We start from the raw sequence: 21,220 nt of genomic DNA on the forward strand, positions 1-21,220 counted from the left end.
AAATCAATGGAAATCAATAAGAAACCCATCTCCATACTTCTATCCTCAAAAATACACTTGAGACTGAACAGGGAAGATTCTTTTGTGTTTCTATTAATATCAGTCACTTCCACATCTGCAATACACAAACTACACTGGAGGGTGGCTGGGAGGCCGGGCCCCAGACCCTTCCTCCTCCAGATTCAGGAAGCTTGGCCCCCAGTCCCTTCTTGCTTCAGTTCAAGGTTTCCAGGCCCCCATCAATTCTCCCTCAGACCCAAGTGGCCAGACCCTCCATTCCCCTCCTATCTCAGGGATCCAAGCATCAGAATCTCGGAATTCTCACAGGCCCCGGCTAGATTTCACCTCTCTTTGGCCAAAGCAAAAATTCTCTCCGAAACTGTCACCGTAGGATCCCCCTTCCCGCTGTCCGGCGCTGGGACCCGCCCCCCCTCCGGTCCCTCCCACTTTTCCCAAACAAAGCTCCCGGGCAACTTTCTCCCTCGCAGCCCCGCCCGCCCGCGGCTCCCCAGCCCCAGGCCGGGAGGTAGGTAGGAAGGCGCCGGCGGGAGTCGGGGATCGTGCTTTGGGGTGTGTGAGTTCGAGTGGGAAGTTACACCTTATGAGTTGAGGTGTTCGTGGGACGGTCTCTGAATTGCTTGCCGCCCTCTTTATGAACGGGGGCCGGAATTTGCCCTGAGACCGAGTCTAAGTGTGGAGTTGCAACTTTCGCCAGAGTTCGGGTGTCTGTTGATGTGTCTGAGTTTGGGAGTGTGCGCCTGGGAGTGAGTAAGGGCTGGGGACGCTGGGGGCTGTGAGTGTCTGTGGAGGTGTCGGTTTCAAGTGAGAAGGGGCCTCATGCTTGTTTCTGACCGAATTGGTTTGTGCGTGTCATTTATGGACGCCTGGTCCTCCTCATGGAGAAAAGAGGCCTCCTGGGTGGCCGAAAGGGGGCTCCGGGACTTTCTGGATCTTCATCTTGTCTCTCTGGAGGTTTGGGACCTGGGGCGGGAAATTAGGGGGAACCTTTCTGACTCGGCTCCTCCGTCCCTTTGTCTGGCCACATGGGGGAGAGCTGGGTTGGGATTTTGGCCTACGGGGGTCCTGAATGCCGCAGCGCCACTGGGCTCGGCCTGGGGTCTTTGTCTGTCTGGACCGGGGCTCCGGGGTCCGAGGGAGGAGGGGGATGGGAGTCCGGACTCTGGGGTCCTGGGAAAGCCGTGGAAGACGTGGAGCTGCCAGGGAGGCGGGATCTGACTGTATTGGAAAAAGTTTCCCCCTGTTCCCGGCCTCCGGAAAGTCACTGGGAACTTGAGTTGGATCGGAGCCCACGGCGCAGGGAGGGGGGGAGGGGAGGGAAGGGGCGGGGCTGGGGGCCAGAGGGGAGGCGCCCTCGCTGGCCAGTCCCTCCCCTGATAGGGGTTGTGGGAAACTGGGGGAGGGGACGCCTGGGCCCTTTGTTCTGGCTCTCCTGATGGCAGGGCGCCCCTGCCCCCCAGTCTGTGATTCTGTGGGTCTTTCCCGGTCTTGGCTTGAGTTTCTGCCCTGAGTCTCTGTCCTTCTCTCTCTAGGTCTCTGTGCCCCTGTCTCTGGATCTCTGGTCCCCCTCCTTCTGGGTCTCTGTTCCCTCCCTCTGGGTCTCTGTCTCCCTCTCTCTGGATTTCTGGTCCCCCTCCCTCTGGATCTCTGTCCCTCGACATTAGGTCTGTGTTCCCTGTCTCTGGATCTCTGTCCTCTCTGAGTCTCTGTCTCTGGATCTGCCCTCAGCCTTCCTAGGGCCTGTGCCCCTCCTTTTCTAGCAGCTGCTGCTCACACCCTGGCACCTGTTCTTGGCATGGGACTGAGAAGATCTCACCCACGTCCCCCGTCCCTACAGCTAGGCTCTGACGCCTGTCTTCTTTAAACTAGTGATCCACAGCTAAAGTTTCAGCCCTCCTGGACCCTAGGCATTGTTCTGGGGTCTGTAAGACTTCATCACAATCCAGGCTCCACTGAGAGCACAGATGAGAACCCTCTCACCCTAAGCCTCCCCAGAAATCCAGCCCCTTTTTCTCCAGGACCCAGGAATCCAGGCTCCCAGTCTCCTGCTTCCCTCAGATCCAGGAGGTCAGCCTCCAGCCCCCTCCTGCCTCAGATCCGGGTGTCCAGGTGCCCCCAGCCTCTCCCCTCGGACCCAGTGATCTGGACCTCTGTTCTGAGGTCTCTCTGGGTGGATCCAGGGAACCTTGCTGAACTCTGTGTTCCTCCAGGCCCAGATGGGGGAACCCCGGGCTGGGGCCCCCCTGGACGATGGCAGCGGCTGGACAGGAAGTGAGGAAGGAAGCGAGGAGGGCACCGGCGGCAGTGAGGGGGCGGGGGGCGACGGGGGCCCAGACGCAGAAGGTGTCTGGAGTCCAGACATCGAGCAGAGCTTCCAGGAGGCCCTGGCCATCTACCCGCCCTGTGGCCGGCGGAAAATCATCCTGTCTGATGAAGGCAAGATGTATGGTGAGTCCAGCCCTCGTTTTTGCCTTAGCCCCCACTGGTTAATAAAAAATATTAAGGAACATTGGCGGAAGCTCTCATCACTGTTCACATAAAAGCACATCGTGTGCTCACGATAACTCAGGTAGGAGTTAGCATCACCGTTTGCAGAGATGAGGAACCCAAAGCCCAGCAAGGCTAAGTAATTTGCCTGAGGCCATACAGAGCCAGTGTGTGGCAGAACTGGGATCTGAACCCAGGCTGCCTGTCTCCAAAGCCTGCAATCATAACTCCTCTCCCATGTAGCCTGTGGCTTGCTGTGGAAATGTTGCCTCTCTCCTTCCCTGGTGTCTTCTCTGTTGGGAAGTTCTGCTGAAGGTCTAACTCTCTTCCATCTTTGACTTTTCAGGTCGGAATGAACTGATTGCCCGCTACATCAAGCTGAGAACGGGAAAGACCCGAACTCGCAAACAGGTTTCAGGACTGTCTGGTGGGCTTCTGTCTGGGGTGGGCTTGTCTTCTCATCCTACTGGCAGATTCAGGTTAGAGGAGGGGCTTGTTCATGGGCTTTTGTCTCTCCTCTTGGCACCTTGGTTAGGGTGCGCTAACTGTGCCTGTTTTGGTATAGTTCTCTTAGCAACTGCATGGGAACCAGAGGGTAAGACCGAACAGAGGGCCAAAGAGAACAAGGTGTGAAAGGGAAATAAGACCTGGATTTACTGGATCTGGGGATGATTAGTAGTGCTCGTGAGAAGAGAAAGGCCTTTACGGACACATCGATTCCGAAGTGTCGAGACGGCGGGCCCATTCTGTGTATCTGTCATCTTTCGTGTTCACCCGCTTTGTGGGGGCGCCTGGAGCGGGGGAGGAGGGCTGGGGGGTGCAAGGCGTGATGGCTGTGGCCTGAATCTGCTGCTTTGTCCCTCCCTCAGGTCTCTAGTCACATCCAGGTTTTGGCCCGAAGGAAGTCGAGGGAAATCCAGTCCAAGCTCAAGGTAGAGGTCAAGGAACTGTGATGGACACCTTGAGAGGGAAGCAGGCACTCTGAGAGAGGAGGACAGGCACCAGCGAGAGGGGGGACACAGACCTGGGTGGAAGGGATGGAGACCCAGAAAGAGAGGGAGGGCAGTAGAGATGCAGAGAAAGAGAGGAGACCCAGGGTGTGGGGGCAGAGACCTGGAGAGGGGGACAGAGTCACCCAGAGAGCATACAGAGCAGGAGAGCAGAGACCCAAGGTGGGGGGTTAGTGGCCCAGCCAGGGGGTGAACGGAGACCCTGGGTAGAAAAATGTCATAGAGAGAGGGGGACTGAGATTTAGCTTAGGACAGGCAAGAAGGATGGGGTGTTGGGCTTCTCTGACTGCTCCTGTCTTCCTTCCCCTCCCCTCCCTCTTCTCTCCCTGGTGTTCATTGCTTTTTCCCTCTGGTGCTGTGAAGATCTCCTCTTCATCTCCTGGTTCATCTTCCCGTGTGGCCCGCCTGCACTTTCTGTGCCCAGAAATCTTCATTTCCTTTTGGAGATGTTCATATCCCTTTACTTTTGTTTGCATGCTCTGGATTTCCTGTTCCCTCTTGGCCCGAGATCCTCATTTTCCTTCTCTTTCGAGTTGAGGTCTTTTCTTGCTCTTTCCTAAGACTTGGGGACCACCGCTTCCAGAAGCTCCCCTTCCCTTTACTAAGTCTGCAACCTTCACTTCCAGTCTTTGGTCTTTTCTGGAGCTTGCTGTTCCCCCTCTGTCCTGCCTGGGCTGAGAAACCTTCAGCGTCTCTTCCCTCCGGGTCTAATAGTCTCATATCCTGTGGTCTGCATATTCGGAAACCTCCACTTCCGGCTCTTCCTGAAACCTAGACACCCTCATTACTGTCTTATATTCTGGATGGGGGAGCCCCTTTCCCCCTCTAGGCTTGGCCTTCTCTATTTCTTGTTCCATATTCATCCCTTGTTCCCCCTTCCTCCCTTTGGTCAGCTCAGGGTGGCTGGGCTGTAGGGGCTGGGAGGGCAGGAAGGTGTGTTGGGGGGTGGTGGTGGGAGGAGTCCAGGCCTCATTTCCTAAATTCTGTTTTCTTTCCTTCTTTGGCACCCTCCCCCACCCCCATGGGCAGGCCCTGAATGTGGTAAGTCCCCCTGCCCATCCTCCCACTCGCTCCCTTACCCGGACAGACATTCCTGAGGAGGCCAGGAGGGGCAGGGGGCTGTAGTGAGAGGGACCTGAACCTGCGCCCGATGCTTTGTCCTGACTTCCCAACTCTGCATCTCCCCAGGCTTGCCCTGCCTTGTCCTTGTCCCACCCTTCCTGTATCCACTGGGACTCCCCATTAACATGGGCCTCCAACTTCTCCTCCAGGACCAGGTTTCCAAGGACAAGGCTTTCCAGACAATGGCCACCATGTCCTCTGCCCAGCTCATCTCAGCACCTTCCCTGCAGGCCAAACTGGGTCCCACCGGTCCTCAGGTGGCCTGGGTGGACATTGTGGGGTTTAGGGCTGGAGGGTTGGGATTGCAGTTTCAACAGGAAATTGATTGACACCACCCTTCTTTGTCTCTTCTACAGACCCCGGAGCTTTTCCAGTTTTGGTCAGGGAGTTCTGGGCCCCCCTGGAATGTTCCAGAGTAAGTTCTTTCTATTCCAGCTCAGCACCTGCTCCCCCTCCCCCTCCAACCCTCTCCTCCCAAACCTTTCTTACTCCAACTTCCAGCTCCCAACTTCCTTGTGAATGTAGACTCTGGAGTCAGGCTGTCTGGATTTGGATCCCAGGGAGGAGGTTGGGGCAGTGATCTGAAGAGGAGCTGGTCTGAGCAGGGACAGAGAGACAGGAGGAGGAGAAATGAGGCTGGGGCCTGCTGGGCTGAGAAGGAGGGAGGAGGCAAGGACAGTGCTTGGGGTCTGGCTGGTGACTGGGGTAGGTGGGACCATCCAGAGATGTGCAGCCTGGGGGAGGAGTGGGTTTGGGGTGGAAATGAGCTCAGTGTGGGATCTGATGAATGTGAGAGTCCCTGTAGGATGCCCATGGTGGGCAATGACCTCCCAGAGAGATTGTCTGAGTCCCAGAGGCTCATGGGAAAGGCAGTAGTTGTAGGTGCAAAGTGTTGGGAACCTCTGTAGGTCCAGAGGAATGAGTGGAGCCCCAGAGGCTCATGGGAGAGCTCATTCTCATCCCATAAAGGTGGTTCTTGGGTCTGAGAGTAGAGCAGGGATCTTTATCTTCTCTCAGAGTCAGAAGGAAGGAAATGGGCCCCTTTTCATCTCTGAGAGCCCTGAGGGTGACAGGATATGCTTTTAGTCTTGTTGTTCGTTGTTCAGTTGTTTAGTTGTGTCCAACACTTTGCAACCCTATGGACTGCAGCACGCAAGGCCTCCCTGTCCGTCAGTCTAGAAGACTAGAAATGGGCCACAGAGGCTCATGGGAAATGGAGTCTTCAGCCCAGAGAGGGGGCAGTGGATCCAGGCTAGGTGGGTATTGGTGGAGCACTGTGGCCTCAGGATGGTGAGGAAGGAGCATGGTGAGTGTTACCAGGGAAAGACAGGCTGTGGGATCCAGGCTGGGAGAGAAGACAGTTCACTGGAGAGCTGCTGCTGTGTGTGGGCACAGCAAATTGTCTGAACAAGTCTCTGGGGGCCAGAGGAACCACAGGTTTGCAGGGGAGAAGGTTAGGCTGGAAGGACAGGTGGTTCAGCAAGCTTTGCACTGGGTACCGGGATCCCATCTTTATGTAGTTGATAGTCAAATGCGGGACAGTGAATGTTAACTAAATCATCACCTATGTAAACATAAAATTGGAGTGTGATCCATATGCCAGTTTTCTTCTTTCACTATTATGTTTCTCAGAATGTCTATTAAAAAAAATTTTTTTTAATTGAAGTATAGTTGATTTACAATGTTAGTTTTGGGTATATAGCAAAGTTATCAGTTACACATATATATACATTCTTTTTCATATTCTTTGCCATTATGGTCTATCAGAGGATATTGAAAATAGTTCCCTGTGCTATGCAGTAGGACCTTGTTTATCCATCCTATATATAATAGTTTCTATCTGCTAATCTGTTCCCTGGGTCTGTGACTGCTTGTGTTTTGTAGATAAGTTCATTTGAGTCATATTTTAGATTCCACATGTAAGTGATATAATATAGTATTTGTCTTTCTCTGTCTGACTTACTTCACTTAGTCTGATCATCTCTAGGTCTATCCATGTGGCTGCAAATGGCATTATTTCATTCTTTTTTGTGACTGAGTAGTATTCCACTGCATGTATGTACCACATTTTCTTTACCCGTTCATCTGTTGATGGACACATAGGTTGCTTCCATGTTTGGCTATTGCGAGTTGGACAGCACTGTTTTAGATTCTATTGTTCTGCTCCCTTACCCTGAACTTTGGCCTGATGTCCCACTGGTCTTTTTCTCCCCACCTTCCTGAACCTTCAGCCTCCTCTTTCTCCAAGTTTCCTATGTTTTGTTTTCTTCCCACCTCTTGAGACCCCATTTGTGTTCTCTTTCTGCCATTTTGTGAGAGGTACCAGAATATCCTCTAGACCAGGGGTCCCCAAGTTCCAGGATCTAATGCCTAATGATCTGAGGTGGAGTTGATATAATAATAATAGAAGTAAAGCATACAATAAATGTAATGCACTTGAATCATCCAGAAACTGTTCCCCCCTGCCCCCACCTCTGGGCTGGAGAAAAACTATCTTCCGTGAAACTAGCCCCTGGTGCCAGAAAAGTTGGGGGCCCCTTAAGATCACAGGCTTTGTGGTGGGGGCTGATCTGGGTTTGAACCTAGGTTCCGCCATACCAGCTGTGTGACTTTGGGCAGGTCAGTTGACCCCGTTTGTCTCAGTTTCCTCCTATGCAAAATGAGAAGAGCAATCATAACACCTACCTTGATAGGCTATGAGTCTTCAAGGAAATGGTGCCCATAATGTGCTTACACAGGGTCTGGCTTGCCATGGTCCCTCAGTAATTGTTAGCTGGTATGATTGGCATCTTTCCTTTTGCTGACCCCCAGCTTCCTTTCTCCCTCAGTGTGAAGCCATTCTCACAGACACCGTTCTCCTTGTCACTGACTCCTCCATCTGCTGACCTCCCAGGTAAGAGCCTTTTCTCCACCCTCCCTCATTTTCCCCTCTCTTCTCAGCTCCAGCTGCCTTTCCTTCTACCCTCCATGAATTAGGGGATACCATCTTATTGACATCTAGCTCTGAGGCAGGGCCTGTGGGAGTGTGGAAAGATGTGCCAGAATTTGTAGTGGTTGAGATCCTTGCTTCTGTAGCCAGATCTACTGGGTTTATGTTTATTCACTTGCTAACCTGAAGGATATCAAGGACATTGATATATTAATCAAGATTCTTTCAGCTGCAAGTGATAAAAATCCAAATCAAGCTAGATGATCAAAAAAAGAAAAAACCAAAAAGGAGAGATTCTGTTGGTGCAGGTAACTGATATTTCAGGAGTTCGGGGTTCAGGCATGGCTGGATACAGGAGCTCAAATGGTAGCAACAGGAGTTGCTTGGTTCTGCTTTCCTCTGTGGCGGCTTCATTCTCTGGCAGGCTCTGTCCACCTGATAGCAAAGTTGACTTCCAGAAGTCCATGCTGGGTGGTCCTAAGAACTCACATTGGTGAAAGAACTCTCAGGTTTCACAGATTCATCAAGTGGGAATGCTTTTGGCTGCAAGTTACAGAATATCCAAATTAATAGTGCCTTAAATAGTAAAGGCTTTATGATTCCACATAACAAAAAGTCTGGAGGTGGACTGCTCCTATGCTGGTTCAGCAGCTCAGCAATACCAGGACTGGCATCTCTCTAGTGGCCTCTGTCTTATCCCAAGATGGCTGTTGTGACTCCAGGCATCACAGCTCAAGGAGGACTTCGCCAGAGCCAAACGCTCTCTCCTCCCAAAGTTCTGTCTTTTTCATTCAGGAAGAAACTCCTTCCCAGAAGCCCCCCAGCAGATTTTCCATAACGTCTCATTGGTTAGGACTGTGTCACATGGCCACCTCTAGCTGCAAGGGAGGTTGGGAAAGTGAGTATTTAGCTTTTTCAGCTTCTAAGAGGAGGCAGGCACGAGAGAACAGTGCTTGACAGAGTCAATCAATGTTAGCAATTTTTATTGTTTGTTCTTCTCTCTTTCTAGGGTACGAGCCCCCCCAAGCCCTCTCACCTCCCGCTTTGCCCCCACCTGCCCCATCACCCCCAGCCTGGCAGGCTCGGGCTCTGGGCACTGCTCGGTTGCAGCTGGTGGAGTTCTCGGCCTTTGTGGAACCGCCAGATGCAGCTGACTCTGTGAGTGCAATTTTGGGATAGTCACGGGAGGGTTTTGGAATGAAGAGGGTTCTAGCAAGGGGAAGCATAAAGCAGTGGTTCTCCAATTTTAGCATGTATCAGAATAATATGGAGAGCTTGTTAAAACATAGTTTGCTAGGTCCACTCCTAGAATTTCTGATTCAGTTGATCTGGTGTAGGATCCGAGATTTTGCATTTCTAACAAGCTACCAGGTGATGTTGCTGCTGCTGGTCTAGGGACCACACTTTGAGAACTACTAGAATAAAGGAACTAGAAGGTCATGGGGTCATGGGTTGGGAAAGCCAGAGAAATCCCTCAGGACGTCGCTCATTCATTAAGTAAACATTTTTGAGTGCCAACTGTGCACTAGGCTTTGTGGTGGATACTGGGAACCTGGGGAAGAAAATATGTTTCTAGGTGTGAGCTTTCCTGGCTTAGGATGGAGACAGGTGCCATAACAGCCCAAGTGGACTGAATGTTAGAAGTAATAACTCCCAACCCTCAGGGGTTGAATATCATAGAAGTTTCTCACTCATTAACATTTCAATATGGCTGGTCGTTAGGAGCCTTCCACAGAATGATTTGGGAAATCCAGGCTTGTTCCATTTTGTGGCTCTGCCATTTTCTAGGACTCTAGAAGATGCTGCTGGATGCTCTGCATCTGGCTGGCAGATGGTGGAAGGGAGAGAGTCAAGAACTGTTCAAGTTTTATGAGTCTGAGTTGGATGTGGCAACTATCAGGTCTGCTCACATCCCATTGGCCAGAACTTACTCACATGGTTACTCCTAACTGCAAAGGAGCCTGGGAAGTGTAGTTTAGTGGTGGGAAAAGGAAATGGGGTTTGTGAACACAGCAGTATCTGCCACAGCGATCTAAACACCAGTTTCTGTATATCGTGGTCCTGGTAAAACCCAAGTCAGATCAGGTTAAAACCCTCCCGTCTCACTTGGAGCAAAAGCTAGCGTCCTTTCAGTTGTCTACAAGGCTCTGGGTGGTCTGACCCTCATTCCTGTTCTGATCTTACCTCCTGTCCTCTCACCTTTGTTTACTCTGGTCTGGCCATACTGACCTCCATGCCCTTTCTGAAACATGCCAGATCCGCTCCTGGTTCAGAGCCTTTGCACCTGGATGTGCTTTTCCCAGATATCCCCATTCTCTCCTTCCACCCATTCATTGCTTTGCTTGATTGTCTTTTCAGATGGGCTTTCCCAAGCCACTTTATGGAAATGCCAGCTACCATCACTCTTCCCCCATCCCGGTGGTTTATTTTTTCATAGCATACATCACTTTCTGAAGGTTCTATCACCTATGGAAAGATTTAAAAATTTTCCTGTTTCTGCCAGTAGCTCCCTGAGGTCAGAGACTTTGCCTTGTAGCCCTGGGACCCAGAATAGTGCCTTGCACACCATAGGTCTTTTGATAGATGTCAAATATGTGCTGGGATAGGGGAAGCTCATGTTTTTCTGAGTGTACAGAGGAATCATATCTGGGGAGTGAGTGAAGAGATCCCTGAGATGACAACATTTGAGTTGGGTTTTGAGGGTTATATAGGAGTTTGTCATGTGCAGAACTGGATGCTTCAGACACGGGGATAGAAACAGCATGAAGTTTTCAGGAAAACAAATAATCGAATATGGGGGGAGCTGGTTCTGGAAAATCTGGCATTGCCAAGCTGAGTGAGGGACCCAGGCTTTGTGTAGAGGGTGATGGGGAACCATGGGAAAGGGAGGGTAGAGAGATGCCATTTGATTGCAATCCAGGGAGGCTTCCAGGAAAAGGCAGATTTGGATGGACTTGAGCCTGGGAAGATCAGAGGGGGGATTAGTTCTGGAAAAGGAGAAGGGGAATATTTTCAGGGTGTGAACAGAAGTGATAAGAATAGAAACAGAGGGACTTCCCTGGTGGTCCACTGGTGAAGAGTCCACGCTCCCAATGCAGGGTTTGATCCTTGGTCAGGGAACTAGACCCCACATGCCACAACTAAAGATCCCACATGCCACAGCAAAGATTGAGGATCCCACATCATATGACAACTAAGACCTGATGCAGCCAAATAAATAAGTTAAAAAAAAAAAAAAAGGAACAGATAGGAAGTCCTGATGTGGGCTGTGTGGATTCCCATCCATCCATCCATGAAAACTTTTTTAATACAGGGTCAGGTTGAGGGGGTATGGGCTTTGTCCTCAGAGGCACTGGGGAGCCATGGGAGGATTAAGAGCAGGGTTGGTCAGCTCTGGAGCCATGTGAGCGAGGAACTGGAGAGGAGAGATTGGAGGCTGGGAGGCCAAGGAGAAGGCTGGGGTGAGGGTGGGAGAGGACAGAGTCTTGGGGATGGGGATCAGGGGACAGGGCAGAGAACTGGGCACTACGGACAGGGCTTGGGGACTGAGGGAATGTGGGAGTAAAAGGGCAGCAGGGAGTGGGGACAGTGCCTGAGAGCTAGGCCCTGTGGAACAGTTAGCAAGAGCTGTGGCAGATGGTGACGGAGTGAGGGATGGGCTTGGGCAGTGAGGACTGGGGGTCCAGTCTGTCTCCCACTCCTTACTCCTGGCCGTCCCTCCTCAGTACCAGAGGCACCTGTTTGTACACATCAGCCAGCACTGCCCCAGCCCTGGAGCGCCCCCCCTCGAGAGTGTGGACGTCCGGCAGATCTATGACAAATTCCCCGAGAAAAAGGGTGGTCTGCGGGAGCTGTATGATCGTGGGCCCCCCCATGCCTTCTTCCTGGTCAAGTTCTGGGTGAGTTCCGCCACCAAAAACAAAAGGGCTCATAAATCACGTGGCCTCCCAGCTCAGGCCACTGGCTCTAACGGAGACAGTCTCGGGACCTGCCCAAGTCAGCCTGGGCCTTACCAGTTCTGGTGGCTCCCAGTGTCAGCCCCCTTAGCAGCAAGGAACAGGAAGGAGTTTTACCCACAGGGTGGGATGGATGGGACCAGTGCAGGTGTGGGGACCTCCATCCCCCGAAGACTCCACTAGACTTTGCCACACCCAGTTGTGCGACTGATATGGCCCTGGGGATTGGCTTGCGGCATTTCAGATTTGCCTATGTCCCACCTGACCACACCAAGCCTCTTGCTAAGGAATGGCCCCAGCCCCTTAGCAAATGAATCCTGGAGTGTTTGGTTTCTAAAGAGAGGATGAGGCTTTGCTGGGTTCCACCAGGCCCTGTTGCTAAGAATGTCTGGCCTTGGGACTTCCCTGGCGGTCCGTTGGTTGAGACTCTGCACTTCCACTGCAGGGGGTGAGGGTTCGATCCCTGGGCTGTTGTCCACTTGGCCACTGGGATTATGATGGGATCTGACCTCTGAGAATTGGCTGAAAGGGCCTGGGAGAGTTTTCCAGAGAGGAGTCGGGCTTCCCCAGACCTCACCAGGCCCTGCTGCTAGGGAGTAGGTGCTTGTCTTAGCAACCAGGGTCATGAAGGGCCTTGAGGGAGAGCCTCTGGTTGCTAGGGAATAGCTACCTCCTTAGTAACCAGGCTCTTGAAAGGGGTTGACCTCCTGAGTTGGAGGTTTCCGGAAAAAAGCTTGAATTCCAGGGACTCTTTAATGGGGAAGTTACCAGGGAGAGAGAGTCAGGGCCATTGGGGGACCCAACTGCTGGAAGGAAGGGTGGGGTTTTTTTTCCCCAGAAACTGGAGAGGTGGGGACTTTGTTAAGGAAGAGAGATGGGTGACTGCAAAGCAATGGGCGCCACCAGGCTGTGGAGCAGGCTTCCCACTTGAGGAGAGTCCCCACTGTTTATAAGGGTCACCCCTTCCAACTTGCCTGTGCCTCCCCATCCTCCAGGCGGACTTGAACTGGGGCCCGAGTGGTGAGGAGGTGGGGGCCGGCGGCAGCAGCGGTGGCTTCTATGGAGTGAGCAGCCAGTACGAGAGCCTGGAACACATGACCCTCACCTGCTCCTCCAAGGTCTGCTCCTTCGGCAAGCAGGTGGTGGAGAAGGTGGAGGTGAGGCTGGAGGGGTGGAGCTCTGGGTGAGTAAGCACCCAGCCACCTGCTACTCGGGAGGGTGCGGACTCAATGGACCAGGAGCCACAACAGCTCGGGCCTTTGGGGGTTTGCATGGTGGGGTGGGGGTACCCTAGCCTCTTTCACACGGGGACTTAGAGCTAATCTGGAGTTCCAAAGATACCTATGGGGTCACTTTGAGGGTTTAAGGTTACTGTGTGGTACAGAGATTTACTGTCACTAAGATTCAGAAGCTTCTTGTGGATATGGAAGAATCCTCAGGGCGAGGCGGTTAGGAGTCATACCTAGGGGTTGCTGAGGTCTTGAGGGGTCTCAAGTACAGAGGTCATACAGGCTTTGGAGAGCTCATGGAGGGCGTCTCTGGAGGGTTTGAGTGTATCTGAGGACCTGGAGATCACATGAATTCAGAGGTCTTTGAGGGTTCAGAGGACAGCTCTGAGAGGCTGGAGGGGTCCTTGGTTGCAGGCTCAGTAATCCTGACTGGGGTACCTGAGGGTTCAGGCTTTCATCTTTGGTCACTGCGGATGGGGCAATGGAGAGAAGATGGCAGTGGGGAGTGGGTGTGGCATCTGAGAAGTGGCACAGAGTGGGTTCGGACTCTGGGGGTGAACCCCTGTGTCTCTGAGTCACTGTCCTTCCTACTTCCCAACCCCTGGTTCAGACGGAGCGTGCCCAGCTGGAGGACGGAAGGTTCGTGTACCGCCTGCTGCGTTCACCCATGTGCGAGTACCTGGTGAATTTTCTGCACAAATTGCGGCAGCTGCCTGAGCGTTATATGATGAACAGCGTCCTGGAGAACTTCACCATCCTCCAGGTGATGCGCTGGTGCCTGGCCTCAGCAGGGCCCCTGGTGTGGAGGGGAGTGCCCATGGCTGACCCTCAGCCTGTGAAACTGACACAGGGGGCACCTCGTGCTTGACCCTTCGCTTAGGGGACCCCTTTACCCAGGAAACTGATACGGTGGGGGTTCCACAGCATTCTCATAAGAGGGAAACTGACCTGAAGGATGCCCCACAGTGGATCTTCGTGGGGCACCCCACGAAGGGGATGCCCTTAGGGGACCCCCTTTCACAGGGAATCTAACCTTAGCCCATGGAGCATGTTATGTATGGTAGGATGCCCTTTAACTCTGGGGAGTGTGATGACCCTGTGACTTGATACACCATCTGATATGAGGCCTCTCCTTGCGGACCCTCAGACCTAGAGCCTGGCATGTTGGGCATCCCGTTGACCTGGGGGAACATGACATGGTGGGGACCCCTTATCCCATGACATCTCGGTTAGGGGGTCCACAGTGTTCCCTGCCCTCTGTTCCAAGCGCAAACCCCTTTCTCCTGGCCTCCTTGACAGGTGGTGACAAACAGAGACACCCAGGAACTGTTGCTCTGCACCGCCTACGTCTTTGAAGTCTCCACCAGTGAGCGGGGGGCCCAGCACCACATTTATCGCCTGGTCAGGGACTGAAGGGGGACCCCAAAAGTGGCTCACCCTCCAGAATACCCTCTTCTCCCAGGCAGGACCTCCAGCTTTCCCCGTGCTTCTAATGTGGGGAGGGGACTGCTCCCTGTTAGGACTGTAAAAGCTGGGTGGTGAGTGGAATGGGCTGGGACTGAGAGGGGAAGATGGATCCTGATCTTGGAACCTCACAGGGGTGTCTGAAAGGACAGATCACCCCCAGATCATTGGGCACTGAGGACAGGAGTGAGAGAATCCCCGGATAGCACTGGTTTCTGTCTCTGACAGGTGCCCTCCCATTTCTTTGCTCTGGATGTTTTGGAGGGCCCCCAGTGACACATGGGTTCCTCCCTCTGTTTTTCCACATCTCCCTCTTCTCAATCTCCCTCCTCTTACCACCTCCATCCGGGGAACCCTGATATCAAATATTGAAGGTTAACCTTTTCTGTGCAGGGGCAGAGTCAGGTGGCCCTGGAAATATATTATTATTTTTTTTTAATATAACGAGATATTTATAAGTGGGTGTTAGGGTCTTGACTTTTTCTCAGCTGGGCAAGCAGCCTTTTAATCTCATGCCCTCTTCTAAATGTGCCGTGGGGCTAGACTGTGTTGCCTTCCTCTCCTCCACCCCCCCCCCCGCCCCCACCAAATGTGTTGGTTTGTGTTTTGACAGAGGATAAAGCTATTTTACCAAAACGCAGGGGATTTATTTGGGGCTTGGGCTAAAAATAAATCTAGTGGGAGGTGGTAGGCTGACAGCTGAGGCAAGGAAATGAGGTGTCTTTCGGGACAGGAAGCTGGTGGCCGGAAACCCCAGGTCCCACGGCGGGGAGGTGACAGCAGCGGGAAAGGCAGACACCCGGGCCCCCGAGGGGAATGAGGGCTCAGTGGCAGGGGCCAACTGGGGATTAAACAAATATTTACAGGCGCCAGGGAACTAAATGCCCTGGACACTTGAGGGGGTCGGGGTGGGGCTTCGGGAAGGATGGGGCCTAGCGGTACCGAGCGAGCCGATCGTAGACGTGGTCCAGGTTTCTGCACAGGAATATGGAGAGCGTCATGAAGCTGAGCTACAGAGAAAGGAGACGCGGTCAGAGAGGTCGAGAGGGTGCCAGGAGAGTTCCAGGACCCCGGTCCCTAGGGAAAAAAATCCAGGGGATGGGGCCAGGAGCAGAAAATGAGGACCCGCGAGTTGGGCGGGGCTTCGCCTTGGGACGTGTGGAGAAGGGAGTAGGTAGGAGATGGGCCTGATTGTGAAAGACTCGGGGATGGCAGTTTGGAGATGTGGCGGCGTTAGTGTAAAAGGGCTAGGGGTAATTGGCTGGGACATCAAACATGTGGGCAGGCCGGGGAGGGGTGGGAATAGAGTTTGAAGCAGGAAGGGTGAATAGGGTGGGGTAGGGGGAGCCCAGCCCTGTCTAGCATAGGGTCTAGAGTCTGAGAAGGAGCGTGATCCGGAGAAAGCCCAGGGTCCTTTATTCTGGAGGCTCATCTATCTCTTCCTCCGTCTCTGCCTCTAATTCCATCTCGGCCTCCGTCTCTGCGCCTGCACTCCCGGTCTCAAGTTGTTCCTCGTCTTGATCCCAAAGCGACCAGGGCCCCAGCACCTTGGGCAGCCTGCCCAGCGGGGCCTTGTCCCCCCAGTTGGGGCAGGCGTCCGCCATGCCCCAGCCACCCCACAGACTGCCGCTCCGCCCGCTCCTGCTCAGCACACCGTAGCGCCCGCCGCTGCCGTCGGTGCCCGGGCGTGGCCCGGAGCTCGAACTGTAGGTACCCGGCACCTGCGGCTGGGGTTCGCGGTGCAACAGGCTGCGCGGTAGTAACAGGCTCAGCCCGGCTACACTCACCTGCGGGGAAAGGGGGATTTGCGGCCGATAGCAAGGGGCTGATGTACCAAGGAGGACCAATGGGAGCCTCGTGAGGAAGGGCGGGAACGCCTGCTCCTCCGTGCAACCAATCAGGGCTCACAGAGGCTAGGCCTCCCTTGTCCCGCTGTGGAGTCCCAGAAAGGCCTGGATTGGCTGTAGCTCTGTCAATGCATGCGCCTTTCCCAGAGACTGGACGCGCAATTTGGGGCAGGGCCATCTAGGCCAATCGCGAGTGGGGGCGGGACCAGATCACCTCGAGTAGACCCACGCCGAGACAAATGCCCACTATGGAGATGAGGTTGTTGGTCAACCAGTTGGAGAGGTTCTGTTCGCAGCCCTGGGGATACAGGGACAGGTTATAGGTAGGGTTCCTTTTGGGATTCGCCCTCAAGCCCGGGATCCACTGTCCTCAGTCCAGCCTTAACCCCTCTTTCAGGTACCGCCCCATTCCCTAGTTATCAGGGGTCTCTAGTCTCTGGGCTTCAGTCCGTCCAAGCCGAAGACCCCATCCCCAGGCATCAGCGTTCCAGATTCTGTCCTTTCGCCTGGGCCTTTTCTTTAGGCCCCGCCCTTCCAAAAGATCCCGCCCCTTGTAGGGGTTCTGCCCCTGTTGTAGGACAGCCCTTTCCCGTAGCCCCACCCTGTCAGACTCCTCTGGTCCTGCGCTGCACATCCTCCCCACCTGTTCGTAGATATAGCTGTTCGCGGGGACCGAGCAAACTTCGGCATTGTGTCGGGGCCGCGCCAGTGATCCGAGTCGGCTGAATTGGGGGAAGGAGAGCTTATCGAAGACTGTGGAGTCGTTGGTCGCCGATGAGTTATAGCAGGAGCAAGGCACGCGGTCCCCTTCGGACTCGTTGCTTCTCATGCTGGGGATATGGAACCAGTCCTGAGGAGACTCCCAGCCACAGCAGCGGAGCTGAGAGAAGAACAAGAGTCAGAGGAACAGGGTACAGCAGAAGTTAATATTGTAAAGCAACTACCAAAAAAAAAAAAAAAAAAAAAATCAGAGAAACAAGGGCTAAAGAGATGCAAGATGCTTTGGGGGATCAGAGGACTAGGTGATGGGTGTGACTGGGTACTGGGTCATATTGGGGAGTAGAGGGCTAACAGAACTGTGTGCTGGGGTGGGGTCACAGCAGGGCCAAGGGACATTAGGGGTACATGAAGTTGGGAGAGAGGAGTCACAGGGTCGGGGGTCTTGGGGCTGGGGGAAGAGCTGCAGAATCGTGCTTTGGAGGATTGGGTAGGCAGTACAATCCAGCTGTAAGTAGGGGAAAGATGGATGGGAGGGCGGGGCCGTGTGAGTGACCAGGGAAAGGAATCTCACTTGGGCCTGGTCCCTTGGGAACCAGAGTCACTACTGGACAGGGAATGGGGTCAGGCTAGGGCCTTGGGACTGAGGGCGGAGTCCTGTCGAGGCAGGGGGCGGAGTCACTGCAGGCGTTGGGAGCTGGAGGACCAGGCCAAGACGCCAAGGGCTGGAGGTGGCTTAGGTGGGTAGGGTTACGTTAGGGCCCTAGAGCTGGGGGCTCGGATCCCGTCGGGGCCACGTCTCCTCCAGGCAGAGGGCGGAGCCAAGTCAGAATCGCAGAGCTAGAGGGAGGGTTCCTGGTGGGCGGGGGCCTCACGCACCTGAAACTGCACGTAGTCCCAGCTCTCCTCCGCTGCCGTCTCCTCCAGGTGAGCGCGGTAGGTTTGGATGGTCTTCTGCACAACCTCCTTCACTTTCCTCTTCAGCTGACAGGCCGAGAGTGAGGCTGAATCCCCTACCTGCCTCCCCGCTGCCCTCTGCTCCAACTCACTCCAGCCACTCCGTAGCCGTCCCAGCCGCTAGTGGTCTCTGAGCTTCTTCGTGGCAGCCTCGGTGTTACACTGAATGGTTAGCTATGTCTCTGTCCCTCCAAGCCGCTCTCTGCCTGTTTCTACCGTCTGTCTTTCCGTGTCTCCACTGTCTCTCACGATCTCGTTAAGTTTCTGTCTCTTTCTTGGAGCCCTGTGTTTCTCCAAGTGTTTTCTTTCCTCGCTTCTGTTTCCCTTTGGATCTCTGTCTTCCTTTGTGTTGGTGAGTCTTTCTCTGACCCTCTCTGTCTCTAGATCCTTCTCTGTGTCTCTCTACCAGTCTCTGTCTTTCTGTCTTCTCTCTCTCTCTCTGTTATTTATCTTTGTCTGTGTTAGCCCCTGTCTTCCTTTGCTTCCGTCTCTTTCCCCCCAACCCCCCTCCCACCACCCCACTAGCTCAGGTGAGGGGAGGAGAAGGTGAGCTTACCTGGACTCTCTGAGTGGAGATGAGGATTCCTAGGGTGATCTGTGTGGCAAACAGGAGCAGCAGTGTCCCAAAATACTGGAACGGGGAGGAAGACAGAGTGGGCAGGTCAGGCTGAACTCCCCAGGATGAAGGGGTTGCCAGGGCCTATTTAAGGACAAGATGTGGACCGTCCTAGAGGTGGAAGGGTGGAGGGGAACTCACCAGGCCCAGGAGGCAGCGAAACTCCTTCAGGGCCCCCACACAGCCCAAGAGGGCAAGGCCCATGGTGAGGATTCCTGAGATGGCCAGGACCTTGGACCAGATCTGCAGGGGCATGAAGGACAAGCCTGGGGGAGATGAGAGGCAGTGACATTGGGCTCCATGTGCCCAGCTCCAGACAGCTGGGTTCCCCACCCACACATCTCCCAAGTGGGGAACAGTAACCTGGGTGAAGGGGCTTCTTCCTGGGCTCCTGGCATCCTTTTCTCTGAGTCTCTGTCCCTGTTCTACACTGAATCTCTGTCTCCTGGAATTCTTCCCACCCCTCTCTCTGGTCTCTGGCCCTCTCTGTCGTTAGGTCTCTGTCCCCTTCTTTCTGGATCTCTGTCCCTCTTTCTTCCTGGTCTCTGTCTTTCCCTCTTGTTCTCAGTCTCTCTCTCCTCCTTTAGTCCCTCCTCACCCCAAGTAGTTTCAGCCTCATCACTTGTTCTGCAACATTAGATCAGCCACCTAAACCTCCCTGAGACCTAGGGAACAATGATATCTATTTCCTAGAGTTGTTTTGAGGAACACATGGGAGACATGTGTTCGGTCCGATCCTCTACACCAGTCCTCTAGTCCTCCTCATATTTAATAAATCTTGTAAACATTTATTAAATATGAGTTATTGGGATTTTGACTACCACCCCAGTGTTATTTTCCTACAATGATTATTAGTGTTAATCTGCTTTTCTACTTCCTTGCTGTGTGACATCCAGTGACTTCCCCTCTCTGAACCTCAAGAGAGGGAAGACTTATGAGAGAATCTGATGAGCATCTTTGCCCAAGATCTGACACCTACATGTCACCTAAGGTGTGACACTTAGCTGTCTGGCACCTAAGTGCCTGGGAAATGGCCACTATTATTGTTATAGGTATGCACACCTTATTTGGCAGAGGAAGAAGCTGAGGTTCAGAAGTTGTGGCCTCAGCAAGAAGTGGAGCAGAGCCTAAGATCAGACAAGAAAGCTGGGCACCATGGGCCTCCCTGGGATGAGAGAGATCCCAGGAGTCCCCTAGGAGGGGAGCCCTGTTCATACCTGCTCCAGGAAGACCGCTCCACCCACTCCGCCCCAGTGCCCCTACCCAGCCCTGGACTGCCTCAGCCCCCTTACCCACGAAGGACACGAAGCTGGTTTTGTCGATGAGTATCCAGATGCCGAAGCAGAAGATAAGGCTGCCTAGGACCTGGGGAGAGGAGAATATGGCCAGTGGGCGACGTGGGGAAATGAAATGGGGTGGCTACAGGAGGGGCTGGGGCCCGGGCTCGGGAGCCAAGAGGCAACTTACGAAGAAGAAGAGGTTGAAGACGAAGAGGAGGTACTTGACGAGGCTGAGGCAGCCATCGTGGGCTGACATCTTCTCCTAGAGGGGTGAGACACTGGTGGGAGGGACAGGACAGAAGCGGTGGTGGCAGGGAGAATGGGCAGAGAGACCTTGAGAGAGAGGGGGAGAGGCTGAGACAGAGAAAGGAAGAACTCAGAGAAAGAGGAAGTGCCGGGGCTGGAGCCCCACCCCCCGCCTCTTTACATGCAGGGTGACTTTCTTCTAGGTCTGCATCCCCATCTCCCCTCGCCTGCCCCACTGGGACACACACCCCAGTACCTGAGGGGCCTTGGAATTGACGGGCACCAAGGACACGCCAGGCAGTTCCTCCCAGATCTCCATGGCTCAGGCTGGGGGACCCATAGGGCATTCTGATGTACTTGTAGCCCACCTACTCTGGGCACCAGGACCCCAGACTGGCCCTGGACAGCAGCTGACCTCACAGACACTCTGACCTCACTGCCTGCAAAGCTGTGCCATCTCTGCTTTCATTTCTGCCCCCACCCCCCACCACTTCCTGGCCTTCGCAGTCTCTGGGTCTCTGTTCTTTTCTCTGTGGATCTTTATCACCCTCTACCTCTAGATCTCTGTCCCCTTCCCCACCAGGTCTGCATCCTCTTCCTCTTTGGTTTCTGGCCCCTCATCTGCATGCCTGTCCTTCTTCCTCTGTTTGTGCACCCCACCCCCACCTTCCTATCATTTCCAGTTCTCGGTATCTGTGTCCAGTTCTTGGCAAAAAGGTAGACCAAGGTGCTCCCATGTGCTGGGGCAGGGGCTAGGCACCTGGGGGAAGTGAAAGTGCTGCAGGCCCCAAGTGGGAAGATCCCCAGTGCAAAGGGGTGATTTGGCAGTACCAAAACACCCAGAGCGGAAGCTGAGCCTAGGGCAGTACTTCCTGCTTCGTCAATGAGGCCCCGAGAAGGGGAGGCCCCACTAGAGTCAAGACCGAGCCCAGGACCTTGGCCGTTAGATCCAGGTTTGCAATACCTGATCATCTCTAGGCCTGAGCTCCACAGCCAGCAGCCTCTGAAATCTCCCCTGACATCCTGCAGGCTTCTCACTTGTCAAGTCCCAAATCCCCATCGATGTTTATTTAACATTATGGATGTTCCTACCATCTCAACATCTACCCAGGCAAACCAGACCTCCTTAGAGAGCTAGTTTCCTCTCTTTCTTCTGAGCAATCTCATCCACTTTTTTTTTTAAGGCTCTGAATGTAATTTATTTTGTTATTAATGTCATCACAAATCAATTCATATTAGTAATATTCTGATTTTTAACTCTAGGCTTTCTTTTTTTTATCCCAATTTTATTGAGGAATAACTGACAAGTATGATTATGTATATTTAAAGTGTACAAGACAAT

The 21,220-nt window shown here is 53.6% G+C and overlaps 2 protein-coding genes across 8 annotated transcripts; one reads left to right on the plus strand and one right to left on the minus strand.

Annotated features, from left to right (window-relative positions):
* Positions 1-438: 438 nt before the first annotated feature.
* TEAD2 (TEA domain transcription factor 2) lies at positions 439-14,673 on the plus strand. Of its 5 annotated transcripts, none has more exons than XM_070450531.1 (13): positions 439-526; positions 2,229-2,466; positions 2,852-2,916; positions 3,375-3,437; positions 4,545-4,556; positions 4,787-4,894; positions 4,994-5,052; positions 7,466-7,530; positions 8,576-8,724; positions 11,292-11,465; positions 12,518-12,679; positions 13,362-13,514; positions 14,051-14,673. In XM_070450531.1, exons 2-13 carry the CDS (start codon positions 2,235-2,237, stop codon positions 14,162-14,164), a joined length of 1,356 nt encoding a protein of 451 aa, XP_070306632.1. In that variant the 5' UTR covers positions 439-526; positions 2,229-2,234; the 3' UTR covers positions 14,165-14,673. The 5 variants fall into 5 exon arrangements, with proteins under 5 accessions (XP_070306632.1, XP_020741205.1, XP_070306634.1 ...); XM_020885546.2 differs by lacking the exon at positions 439-526 and adding an exon at positions 538-764; XM_070450533.1 differs by lacking the exon at positions 439-526 and adding an exon at positions 551-570.
* Positions 14,674-14,840: 167 nt separating this feature from the next.
* Positions 14,841-20,323, minus strand: CD37 (CD37 molecule). Of its 3 annotated transcripts, none has more exons than XM_020885556.2 (9): positions 20,135-20,302; positions 19,820-19,986; positions 19,645-19,717; positions 18,494-18,618; positions 18,293-18,367; positions 17,659-17,763; positions 16,706-16,942; positions 16,277-16,360; positions 14,841-15,225 (listed from the first exon to the last, which is right to left on the minus strand). In XM_020885556.2, exons 2-9 carry the CDS (start codon positions 19,886-19,888, stop codon positions 15,148-15,150), a joined length of 846 nt encoding a protein of 281 aa, XP_020741215.1. In that variant the 5' UTR covers positions 19,889-19,986; positions 20,135-20,302; the 3' UTR covers positions 14,841-15,147. The 3 variants fall into 3 exon arrangements, with proteins under 3 accessions (XP_020741215.1, XP_070306635.1, XP_020741210.2); XM_020885551.2 differs by lacking the exon at positions 14,841-15,225 and adding an exon at positions 15,609-16,002 and having other exon boundaries at positions 20,135-20,323; XM_070450534.1 differs by lacking the exon at positions 16,277-16,360 and having other exon boundaries at positions 20,135-20,308.
* Between the last annotated feature and the right edge of the window lie 897 nt (positions 20,324-21,220).

This window comes from Odocoileus virginianus, chromosome 20, assembly GCF_023699985.2.
Source record: "Odocoileus virginianus isolate 20LAN1187 ecotype Illinois chromosome 20, Ovbor_1.2, whole genome shotgun sequence".
Taxonomy (NCBI): Eukaryota; Metazoa; Chordata; class Mammalia; order Artiodactyla; family Cervidae; genus Odocoileus; species Odocoileus virginianus.

Excerpts from the sequence above, each read along its gene's own strand:
- TEAD2 (XM_070450531.1), top strand. The coding sequence starts at position 2,235 with ATGGGGGAACCCCGGGCTGGGGCCCCCCTGGACGATGGCAGCGGCTGG. Across the intron at positions 5,053-7,465 it reads CCCCCCTGGAATGTTCCAGA|TGTGAAGCCATTCTCACAGA; the intron begins GTAAGTTCTTTC and ends TTTCTCCCTCAG. Across the intron at positions 8,725-11,291 it reads CGCCAGATGCAGCTGACTCT|TACCAGAGGCACCTGTTTGT; the intron begins GTGAGTGCAATT and ends GTCCCTCCTCAG.
- CD37 (XM_020885551.2), bottom strand. The coding sequence starts at position 19,888 with ATGTCAGCCCACGATGGCTGCCTCAGCCTCGTCAAGTACCTCCTCTTC. Across the intron at positions 18,368-18,493 it reads TTCGCTGCCTCCTGGGCCTG|TATTTTGGGACACTGCTGCT; the intron begins GTGAGTTCCCCT and ends TCCCCGTTCCAG. Across the intron at positions 16,361-16,705 it reads ACAGCTATATCTACGAACAG|GGCTGCGAACAGAACCTCTC; the intron begins GTGGGGAGGATG and ends CTGTATCCCCAG.